This window comes from Vicugna pacos, chromosome 10, assembly GCF_048564905.1.
Source record: "Vicugna pacos chromosome 10, VicPac4, whole genome shotgun sequence".
NCBI classification, from domain to species: Eukaryota; Metazoa; Chordata; class Mammalia; order Artiodactyla; family Camelidae; genus Vicugna; species Vicugna pacos.
The window spans coordinates 29,484,705-29,497,451 of NC_132996.1; the positions used below are offsets into that span (position 1 = coordinate 29,484,705).

At 34.6% G+C, this 12,747-nt stretch overlaps 1 protein-coding gene across 1 annotated transcript; it reads right to left on the bottom strand.

Annotated features, from left to right (window-relative positions):
- Positions 1 to 4,475: 4,475 nt before the first annotated feature.
- Positions 4,476 to 5,426, bottom strand: LOC102526272 (olfactory receptor 52D1-like). Its single transcript, XM_006203583.3, has one exon. It carries the CDS (start codon positions 5,424 to 5,426, stop codon positions 4,476 to 4,478), a length of 951 nt encoding a protein of 316 aa, XP_006203645.1.
- Between the last annotated feature and the right edge of the window lie 7,321 nt (positions 5,427 to 12,747).

Below are 12,747 nucleotides of genomic sequence, written 5' to 3' on the forward strand. Positions count from 1 at the left end.
CGAGAGATAATTTTTAAACACAAAATATAATACCATCTCTCTCTCTAACAACAAACCAGAAATTTGGCTTATTTTTCAATTTAATGATGAGTTTTCTACCTATTAGCTAATGTAATTTTCTTGTTTACTGAGGATCTACTGAATATAGGTATAATGAAAAAGGAAAACATTATTTTTATAACTTCCTGAGACTACTGCTGACATTCCTAATCCTCAGAGGTGTTATTTAGGAATATAAAAAATTACTTAATAAAAGGATCTGCAGTTAGCAATTATGTTAATAAATCACAGAAAATTTTGCTTCTATAATTGAATCCTAATTTCACTCTTTGTGTTGTCCATAAAACACCTTTTAAGAGTGGATACTCTAAAAAGGCCAGAATGTTATGAGGCCAGAACATTCTGGAAGAAAGACTATTCTCAAAGAATGTTCACAGAGTATCTCTTACAAACTGTATCTATTATTTTTAGCTTCTCTTCTTTTCAAATGTTTACTATTTCCTCCTAGAAGTTTCCCATTTCCTCAAACATACTTTTCTGCTCCTTCTTTCTTTTTATCAAGGGCTCCACCCTCTTTTTGGCTTTGCTTCCCATATATGGATGTCTAGATAATACCTGATGGTCTTAGTAAAACTGTGATCATAATTATCATTATTCTCCTGGCATCTTCCAATAATATAAAATGATGAAAAGCCACTTTTTACTGCAAAACAAATACAAGTAATGACTGATCAAATTCTTTGAAAATACTCATGTAACAATTGCCAGAGTAAAGAATATACAATGGAATAAAGACAGTCTCTTCAGTAAATGGTGTTGGGAAAACTGGACAGCAGCATGTAAAACAATGAAGCTAGAACACACCCTTACACCATATACAAAAATCAACTCAAAGTGGATTAAAGACTTAAACATAAGACAAGATACAATAAACCTCCTAGAGGAAAACATAGGCAAAACATTATCTGACATACATTTCAAAAATTTTCTCCTAGAAGAAATAAAAGCAAGAATAAACAAATGGGACCTAATGAAACTTACAAGCTTCTGCAGAGCAAAGGAAACCAGAAATAAAACAAGAAGAAAACCTACGGAATGGGAGAAAATTTTTGCAAGTGAAACCGACAAAGGCTTGATCTCCAAAATACATAAGCAGCTCATACAACTCAATAAGAAAAAAATAAACAACCCAATCCAAAAATGGGCAGAAGACCTAAACAAGCAATTCTCCAAGGAAGACATACAAATGATCAAAAAACACATGAAAAAATGTTCAATATCACTAATTATCAGAGAAATGCAAATCAAAACTACAATGAGGTATCACCTCACACCAGTCAGAATGGCCGTCATTCAAAAATCCAAAAATGACAAATGCTGGAGAGGCTGTGGAGAAAGGGGAACCCTCCTACACTTCTGGTGGGAATGCAGTTTGGTGCAGCCACTATGGAAAACAGTGTGGAGATTCCTCAAAAGACTAGGAATAGACTTACCATATGACCCAGGAATCCCACTCCTGGGCTTGTACCCAGAAGGAAATCTACTTCAGGATGACACCTGCACCCCAATGTTCATAGCAGCACTATTTACAATAGCCAAAACATGGAAACAGCCTAAATGTCCATCAACAGGTGACTGGATAAAGAAGAGGTGGTATATTTATACAATGGAATACTACTCAGCCATAAAAACCGACAACATAACGCCATTTGCAGCAACATGGATGCTCCTAGAGAATGTCATTCTAAGTGAAGTAAGCCAGAAAGAGAAAGAAAAATACCATATGAGATCGCTCATATGTGGAATCTAAAAAACAAAAGCAAACAAACAAACAAAAACAAAGCATAAATACAGGACAGAAATAGACTCATGGACAGAGAATACAGACTTGTGGTTACCAGGGGGGTAGAGGGTGGGAAGGGATAGACTGGGATTTCAAAATTGTAGAATAGATAAACAAGATTACACTGTATAGCACAGGGAAATATACACAAAATGTTATGATAGATCACAGAGAAAAAAATGTGACAATGAGTGTGTATATGTCCATGAATGACTGAAAAATTGTGCTGAACATGCTGAACACTGGAATTTGACACAACACTGTAAAATGATTATGAATCAATAAAAAAATGTAAAAAAAAAAAGAGGCTTCTTTCAATTGTATACTGAGCTGTTCCTTAAATAGGAGTGGGAAGTTTATGACAGTGATATCTAGCAGAAAAGGTATTTGAGGAAGAAAGAATAGCATGTATGAGAGAGCATGTAAGTGCGTGCCATCAAGCATGATACAGCATGTTGTCTTTATAATTTAGTCTATAGAACCCTAATTTGATCCCATATCCTTAATTCGTATGATAAAACAAGAGAAAGGAGATCCTGAGCAGTCAGAGAAAGCCACAGAAACCTTGTACTCACAGAAGACGAGTAAATTAGTTTACAATGTTTGCCACATATATACCAAATCAAAGGATTCTAAATAACTTAATTATGAATTTTTCACACAAATTTCTTTAAGGAAAAGAAAGAAAAAAGAGAATTACTTAACAATTCTAGAAGAATAAATTTGAGTGTTATTAAAATTAGTCCAAATAAATCTAATTCAGTTTAAAAGGTATTAATTGAACATGTGTTACAAATAAACAAATGATTAAATGACTATATCAACAGAAGAAATGAAAGGTGATTACTATATTCTTGTAACTACTGTAACTCCAATAACATTATATTATTCTCCAGAAGCTTTAATAAAGTCATCAATGTACAACATAGCATTGAGCAACATACTCTACAGAAAAAGAAAAAAAAATTTTTTTCTCAAGGAGTTGTTTGATTTAGCAATATGTAGCTAAGAGGGAATAAAATCAAATATATTCATTATATAAATATTAAAATACAAATATTACACAGTTGTAGAGGCATTGAATAAGATGTAATGGGCATTTCTTAAAGCATTTTTAAACAAACAAAAGGTGGAAAACACAGGAAATTATAATCACTGGGGAAAAATAAAAATAATTAACATTTAGGGTTTTTCCTCTGTGCCACTACACTGATCTTTTTCACATGTCTTATTTAGTCATCACACAACCATATGAGATAGGTACTATTATCATTCATTTGTAAATACTAGGAAACTGAGGTGAAGAGGAATTAAACAGCAGTAAAATTAGCCAAGCACACGATACTGAACTTCATCCCTGGCAGTCTACCTCCAAAACCTGGAGTTAGCTTGATCCTTAACCAATAAGCTAATGAATTACTTGGAAAAATGTCCTGAAGTTTAAATTCTACCCAGGTAAGAAGATATTTTCAGTTTGGGCATCTAGTAAGAAGTCAGGAAAAAGATGACCAAATATTTCCAGTTCTCCAAAATGGAAAACTTCACACTCTCCCCATATCTGAATTATAAACAGTATTGGTGAATCCAGAGATGTTAGTCTTCATGTGTTTAATTATGGGTGTGAGTTCCCAAGGCTAATAAGCCAGGGGAGGTAAAAAGTTTCAAAGCATAAGATTAAAAAAAAAAGTTTTTACAGATCCAAAGCATAAAAATGCTCATAGATCTTAGGTTATATATTTTTAAATAAAGAGAAATGGATAACAGGGTTAGGAAGGTAGTGACAATAAGCTAAAGGAGAAAGTAAGTCCTTGGTATCTGGGCAATAAAGAACTATTTCAGTGTTGTTGTCTGATAAGAGATTTCAGATCTTGTGTCTTGATACTCATTTCCATGTCACCTAATGAATGAGGCCAACTCAACACACGAGACCTTGGAAACTTGGTAGTACTGACTCTGAACTATAAGAAAATGGGAATGCATGACCTCAATTTTAGCAGTCAGTGGACTCCAGGATATTGCCATTTTTAAAAAATACACTACACGTCTATCAAAATTTCTCTAGAAAATAGAGCAGACATAACACTAAAAACTACAGCCTTCACACTGATTCATGTCTGCTTCTTTGTTTTTTTAGAGATTCATTTAATACTAATTTTTATTTATATATTATTAGTCCTACTCCTTTAAGTGGATAAACAATAATTCTTCAGTTTGATTCCATTAGAAAACAATACAACATTCAACATCTATGCTATGAAATTATAGCCACATACATGGAAGAAATTATTTCAAATTGCTAGATATATATTGTTCATCATACAGTTCTCTAGAAAATTCTTTTAAAATATATATTGTTTACTTCTCGTTTTCCCCTTTCTTTACTCTTCAGTCTATGTTTGTAATTATCCTTCAAAAGACACAGAGATTAATCTGTTCTCCAGTTTTAACAAATGAAAAAGCTAAAATGACATATTGAATTAGAATTTTTGGAATTTACAGATATCTAGTAAATAAAAGTTCTTTCAAGTGATAGATGCAATACAGCTTGTGGGAGAAGGAGCAGTTAGTTATTTTCTATACTTTATCTCTTTTACTTCCATGCATTCTTGAACCATCTCTTTTATTGATCCAACTACAATCTGACAACTTTGACCATTAGTGTCCTAAGAACATGCTCCCTTATTTTCTCGGTCCTTACTCCATACACGATAGGGTTGAGAAAAGGGGGCGCCGAAAAGTACATATTTGCAATAAAAATATGGATATGTACAGGTATATGTTTCCCAAAACGGTGTGTGAAAATGGAAAAACCAGCAGCGGAGTAGAAGACAAGAATAACACAGACGTGGGACCCACATGTGCCCAGAGCCTTAAAGCTAGCTTCTTGGGATGGCAGGCGGAATTCAGAATGGAGGATGAAGGCATAGGATATAGCAACAAGAACTGCATCACATGAGCCAATAATAGAAGCCATACTGAGGCTATAACTCTTGGTGGCCCCTGTGTCCATACATGCCAGCTTCACGACAGCCATAAACTCACAGTAGGAGTGGGCAATGATTCGTGTCCTACAGTAAGGCAGCTGTTTGAGCAGAATAGGATGTGGAGAAAAGAAGGCTACCCACCGAATCACCACAATGATACCCGTTATAGGGATGTGCACATGGGTGAGAATGGTGGAATGGTGCAGTGGATGACAAATGGCCACGAAACGGTCAATGGCCATGGCTAAAAAGAAGCCTGATTTCATAGCAGTAAAACTATGGGTGAAGAACATTTGAGTCAGGCAGGCATCAAAGGCAATGTCATGGGCTCCAAGCCAGAAGAGACAGAGCTTGCGGGGCAGTGTAGATGTGGAAAGGACCAGGTCAGTGATCAAGAGCATGCAGAAGAACAGGAACATAGGCTCGTGCAGGCTTCGCTCTGCCCTCGCCACAGCCAGAATGGTCACGTTCCCCACCAGGGCCACAACGTACGTGGAACAGAAGGGAATCCTGATCCAGACATGCAGGTGCTCTAGTCCTGGGATGCCCATCAGCAAGAAGGTGGCAGGAGAGGGACGAGAAGTATTGAGAGGAGGCATGATGGCCTTTCCTTTGTTTTTTATCAGTACTTCTGAAGAAAGAGTTGCTATGCCAAGATGATCACAACCAGATGCTGAAAAATGGAGAATTTCTTGAGGAGGGCCATTAATAATGTTTTTAAAAACAGCTCAAATTCATAACCTGGCACATTTAAGTTCATTAGAACCAGATAATTAAGAACAAACCAACATTGTGTTTAGAAGTAGAGAAAGATAACACTTTTATCATCTCATATTATTTCAAAGACCTATAAGTTACCTTTTCCCTTCATTTCCAATAAAAGATTTCATCTGTAGTCATACATGTACTTGGTTGAACGAATATTTATTGAGTAGTTCTGTGCTTCTCCTCTGAGCTTTCATTCAATATTTCTCTCATGTGAGAGAGTTCCCATAACTGGAAGTGATTAAGCAGAGGTCTTATAGAAATTGCAGGGAGTTACTTAAAAGACTCTTACTTGAGGAATAGGATAAACGGTCTCTGTCCCTCCCTGTCTGGACATGATATTAAAGTCTTTGGCATAATTTTTGGAATAGGATTAAGCTAATCCATAACTTCAGCCTTTCATTTGACACTATGCCTACATAACTAATCTGACAAAATATTCTGAAGTAAATTTTTCCCATCATTTATTCTTTTATCGTGTACCCTTTAAATAAGCACATGTTGTGTTCTTTTGAACCAATAGATGTATATTGCTAAGGATAATGTATTTCTTAACATTAACCCTATTCACTACCTTGTCTTCTTCATTTGTTTTTAGATTTAAATCATTTCAATGTGCAGTTGGATCCTAACTGTGCTCCTTCATTTGTTGATCCAGAAACCCACATCCTAAAACATGTACCGCAGTTTATTTATTGGATTGGTAAATTGACCTAATGATGTCTGAAGTATCAATAATTGACTACAGCAGATTTCCTTATACTCCTTACTATAATTCCCATGGACAGTCAAATATACATGGGAGAGAATTTCTGGGATAAAGTAGTTGAACCCAAGGAAGGGCACAGAGGGTTAAAAAAGAAAAAGACTCTTGGTAACCACAAAGGGCTCAGAGAAATCCTGGGTTACTAAATTTCTCTTTTCCCATTTCCCATCAAGACAGTTCTTGGGTAGCACTATTATCAGCTCTTTAAGAGAATACACTTTTCTTGGCTCAGATAAATTCTTATAAATATAATATGTACTATAATAAGAACTAATACAGAGTTACCTCTTTATATGCTTTCCAGAGTCATGCCAACACATGTAATCTCCAAATATCATTGACTGAAGAAATTTTACCTAGGCTTTTACATTTACATTTCTGGGCTTTATTCTAGTAAAAAACACTTGAACCATGCAAATATGGCTTTTAAAAATTATTTAGCTTTAAACAAGTAATTACACTTTAACTTTAAGCAAGTAATTTATAAGGCAAAATTACACCAGAGGGGAAGGAAGGATGAGTTATGTAGAAATGACAGCAAGGAATCAAATTAAGTTTAGTGAGTCAATAAAAGGCTTCTTGAGTAGATGCCCTTAGGCTAGAATGTGAAGCGTATATGACTTCAGCCCATGGGGACTGAATATAAATATATAGGTACAGATATAGATGATATCTATCTATCTAACCATTTATCTAAATATATCTATTTATTTACACACACAAGCACACACACATAAACAAAGGAAAGGAGCATAAATAATCATCAGAAAAGACAATCATGATGTAATGAATTAAAATCTAGTGTAGTTGGAATCAAGGACTACAAATGAGATTCAAGTGAGATGAGATTCTATACGTAAACAAGAGTCCCTACACATTCATGTGTAATCACATTACTAACAGGAAATTTTACAACCCAGTCTCTAACCAGTGGCTATCACTCACTAGGTGCTCAAGAGTATATGTTGGAAGTATAAATACAATACAGAGCATTACAAGAGCAGAACTGAAAAATGCACACACACCGATACATACATTAGTTTGCAAAACACCTTTTTTTGTACACACAATATAATCCCTGTGATATTATCTGTCTAAAAATGCCAACCTGTGGTTGAGTCCAAATGTCATGAGGTATCCCTATTGTCCCTTCAATAGATTTATATGATCTGAAATATGGTCAAAATAAGAGATAACCTTCACTTCTAAAATATCCTTAAAAAAAGATTGTTGCTTCCTAGAATTTAGTTTTTTATTCATTTCATCCATGGAAAAATTTTTTAAATGTGTATTCCTTCTGTTTCAAAGGATTATATAGTCTCTTTTGAATCTGTATCATTTGGAAAATAAAAAGATGTTGTTTGAGTGTGTCACATGGTCTTTAAAGTTTTCCTTAGATCACTGAGACCAGACTGTTTCTTTCTCTATATCCCTCTCTAGTTTCATAACAGCCTTAATTAGCTCATGAAGAAACTGATTCAGGGCCAAGAAGCAACCTAAACATGTACCTTCTATATGTAGCAGCTTCAGCATGGTAATCTTGGAGGATAAGCAGGAATGACCTCTGGCACAAACAGGTCTTTAGGGAATCATTGGGAGAAGGGGGAGTGTTTGTATTGTAGATGATGATTGATAACTTCCTAACTTAGGAAGCAATTTACCTGTGCATTCCCTTAGGCTTACTGCTTCAGATGGAGCCATAACTCAATATTTTAATATGATTATATTAGCCATCTAATTATATCAAACATCTAATAGGAACAGTCCTGAAGAAAACTGAAATGATACAGAACACATTCAATATTCATTAAATACATCAACTTTGTTCCAATGTCAACTTGAAACATAAACTTTATAGGCCAGAAGAGAGTGGGGTGATATATTTAAAGTTGAAAAAAATAGAGAATTCTATATCTGGCAAAACTGCCTTTCAGAAAATGAGGAAAAAAATTAAAATATTCTTATATAAACAAAAGCTGAGGGAGTTCATCACGACTAGACCTGCTGCGTAAGAAATAATAAAGGGAATCCTTTATGTTCAAATTAAAGGAAGTTAAAGAGTAACTGAAACTTATACAAAAATATAAAGTTCTTCAGTAAAGGTAAATACATATACAAAAATAAAAAACAGTATTATCACAATTCTAGTTCATAACTTAAATTTTATTATTCTAATGGATCTTAAAGCACAAACATAATTATAAATCTATGTTATTGGGTACACAATATATAAAGATGTAATTTGTGACATAAATTGTGGGGGTGGAGTTCTAACAAAATAGAACTTTTGTATATGATTGAAGTTAAGTTATTATCAATTATGAATATATTGTTATAACTTCAGAATGTTATTTCTAATACTTGTGGCAACCACAAAGAAAATACTTAGTACACAAAAGGTAAATGATAAGGAATCAAAAGGTGTCACTACAAAAATCAACTAAACACAAAGGAAGGCAGTAAGGGAGGAAATGAGGGACACATAAAGTTATAAGACATGCATAAAACAACAAAAATGGCAATAGAAATTTCTTCCCTATAAGCAGTTACTTTAAATATTAACATTTTAAACTCCCCAATCAACACACATAAAATGGCAGAATGGATTTAAATAACAGGATCCAGCGATGGATCAAGGTGATGGAGTAAGAGGATATGAAGTTTACTTCCTTCAACAAACATACAAAAATACATCTACATGTGGAACAATTCTCACTGAAAACTAACTGGAAACTAGCAGGACTCCTGTACAATCAAGGCTCTAAGAAAGATCCACATGTAATTAGCTGAGAAGGGAAGAAAAGTGATCGGGTTGGGACCTGTGCCCTGGGAGGACACACAGAGGAAGAGGAAGAATACATGGGTAAACACCTGCCATGAGGAGTGAGGAGTTAGCAGTGACAGTCACAGATTGGGCAGCCCAGTCTTGGGGTCCTATGTACAGGAGAAGAGCTCTCTTGGCTGGTTGGAGGCCCAGTGGGAGTAAAAGGAGGGTGTAGAAAGCCTGGACTTTGCTCATGAGGAGCATGTATGAGCTTGACTTGACCTGAAGTCAAGGTAGAGAGAGGTCTGCTCTAGTGGCTGCCAGGTTTCCCAAGACCATTTTGGTGAGTGTAAGGTGCACCAACCTGAGCTGAGTGAATGTTCTGGCCCCAATCACTCCATGTTACAGAATAGCATTAGATCTGGGGCACTACAACCCACACTCAAGCAGGGAGAGTGGCCATGGAGGCGAAGAATAGTGACTGGCTGTGAGAGACAAAGGGGGCTTGCACCTGAGGCTACATCTGCACGAAGCAAGGGAATCAACTGAGGGCACCCACATAGACAGCACATTGGAGACACCTTGGCTCTCTGCCTGAGGCCGACATGAGCTGAGAGACTACACAGTTCCCAATATCTTTGGCACTTCCTCATTCTGGGGCAAGGGTCTGGGTGAAAGGAGAGGGGAAAACACAAACTAAAAGGGAAAAAAGAGCTCAGGCACAATCAGCTTGGAATCAGATACCACCCCTGATAGGTCAGTGATGACCACTGGGCAGAGGGAATATCCCTTCTCACAACCAGCTCCAGCTCTAACCCCTACCTCTCCAGCTCCACCCACTAAACAACAAATGGATCACTAAAGAAATCAAAGAGGAAATAAAAAAAAAATACCTAGAGACTAAAGAACACAAAAATACAATGATCAAAAACCTATGGGATGCAGCAAAAGTTTTTAAAAGGGAAGTTTACAGCAATATAAGTTTATCTCAGGAAACAAGAAAAATCTCAAATAAACAACCTAACCTTGCACCTAAAGAAACTAGAAGAAGAAGAAAAAAGAAAACCCAAAGTTCGCAGAAGGAAATAAATCATAAAGATCTGAGAAGAAATAAATGAAATAGAGGATAAAAAAAGAAAGAAAAGATCAATGAAACTATGAGCTGGTTCTTTTAAAAGATAAATAAAATCAATAAACTTTTAGCATGATTCATCAAGAGAAAAAGAGAGAAGGCCCAAATCCATAAATCAAAATGAAAAAGGAAAAGGAACAAATGACACAACAAAAATCCAAAGAATCATAAGAGATTACTATTAACAACTATATGCTAATAAAATGGACAAACTACAAGAAATGGACAAATTCGTAGAAATGTACACTCTCTCAAGACTGACCCCAGAAGAAATAGAAAATATGAACAGACCAATTACCAGTACTCAAATTGAATCAGTAATTTAAAAACTCCCAACAAACAATAGTGCAGGACTAGATGGCTACACAAGTGAATTCTGCCAAATATTTAGAGAAAAGTTCCTCAGAAAACTGCAGAGGAAGGAACATTTCCTAACTCATTCTGTGAGGTCAGCATTTCTGTAATACCAAATCCAAAGATATTACAAAAAAATAAAAATACTGACCAATATCTGTTATGAACTTAGATGAAAAAATTCTCAGGAAAATATTAGCAAATCAAATCCAACAATGTAAAAAAAGAATTTCAGACCATGACCAGGGCAATTTGTTCTAGGTAAGTAAGACTGGTTGAACATTTAAAGTCAATGAATATAGTCCATCACATTAACATGATAAAGAAGAAAAAGATCACATGATCATATTAAGAATAAATGAAGATAAAAAGTGTTTCACAATACCCAAAATTCATTCATGATAAAAATTCTCAGAAAACTAGGAAGAAGGTAACTTAGTTTGATAAAGAATATCTACAGAAAGCCTATAGCTAACATTATACCTAATAATGAGAATTCAAAGCTTTTTCACTAAGATCAGGAAGAAGGCAAAGATGTTCCCTCTCTCCACTGCTTTTTAACTTCATATTGGCAATCTTAGCAATAAGACAATAAAAGGAAATAAAAGGAATAGAGTTTGGGGAAGAATAAATAAAACTGTCTTTGATTACAGATGATAATCATCTGTGTAGAAAATCCAAAAGAACTGACAAAAATTTGTGGAATTAAATAATTATAGCAAGGTTGCCTGATACAAGGTTAATACACAAAAGTCAATCTTATTCCTCTATACCAGCAATAAAAAAGTGTAATATAAAATAAAAATACATCGCTATTTATAATAGTACTCAAAAATAAAATACCTAGGTATAAATCTGACAATATATGTATGAGATATACATGAAGAGAAACTATAAAACTGTATAGAAAAGTAAGGAAACTATGTAATGGAAAGATTTTCCAAGTTTATGTGTAGGACGCCTCAATATTGTCAAGATGTCAGTTTTCCTAACTTGATGTATAGATGCAATACAATCCCAATCAATATCCCACAAAGTTATGCCATGTAGTATAGAAAACCTGATTTTACAGTTTATATGGAGGAGAATAGAATAACCAATGCAACAATGAAGGAGAATAACAAAGTTGGAGGACTGGGTAGTCTAAAATAATGAATGAGAGTGTGGTATTGGCAAAAGAATAGCAAATAGATCAATGAAACAAAATATAGCGGTCATAAATAGACCCCCATAAATACAGTCAACTGATCTATGACAAGTAGCAAAGGTAGTAAAATGGAGCAAAAACGGTATTTTTACAAATGCTTACAAATAATATTTTTAAATGGTTACAATAGTGGAACAACTGGACACTCACATGCAAATCTGTAGATAGACATTATACTTTTCACAAAAACTAACTCAAAATGGATTACAGACCTAAGTGTAAAACATAAAACTCTAAAATTCCTGAGGAATAAAAGAGAAAATCTAAGCAACAGTGGTTATGATGACGATTTTTAGATATTACATAAAAGGTTGATCCATGAAAGATACCATTGATAAATCAAACTTCATTAAAAAGGAAAATGTTTGCTCTGTGAAAGACACTGTCAAGAGTGAACAAACAAGCCACAGATTGGGCAAAAATATTTTCAAAAGTCGTATCAAGGACTGTGTTCAAAACAAAGAAATCTTAACAGTTTATCAATAAAAAAATAAACAACTCAATGAAAAGATGGTACACAGACCTTAACAGACTCCACACCAAAGAAGGTATATTGATGGCAAATAAATTTATAAAAAGATGCCTCACAGTCTGTCACATATGTTATGTATAGATTGAAAGAGAAAAAGGGGGAAAGATTTCCCATGCTATTATAAAGAAAAGAGAACAAGGATAGTATATTAATATCAGACAAAATAAACTTTAAGTCAAAAATTGTTATAGGAGACAATGATTATACAATGAGGAAAACTCATTTCACCAATAAGATAGAAACAATTATAAACATACATTCACTATGCATCAGAGTTCCCAAATTAATGAAATAAAAATTGACTGAATTGAAGAAATAATCATAGGAGACTTCAATACCCCAGTTTCAATGATAATTTGAACAACCAGACAGACAACTGCTAAGGAAATAGAGGACTTTA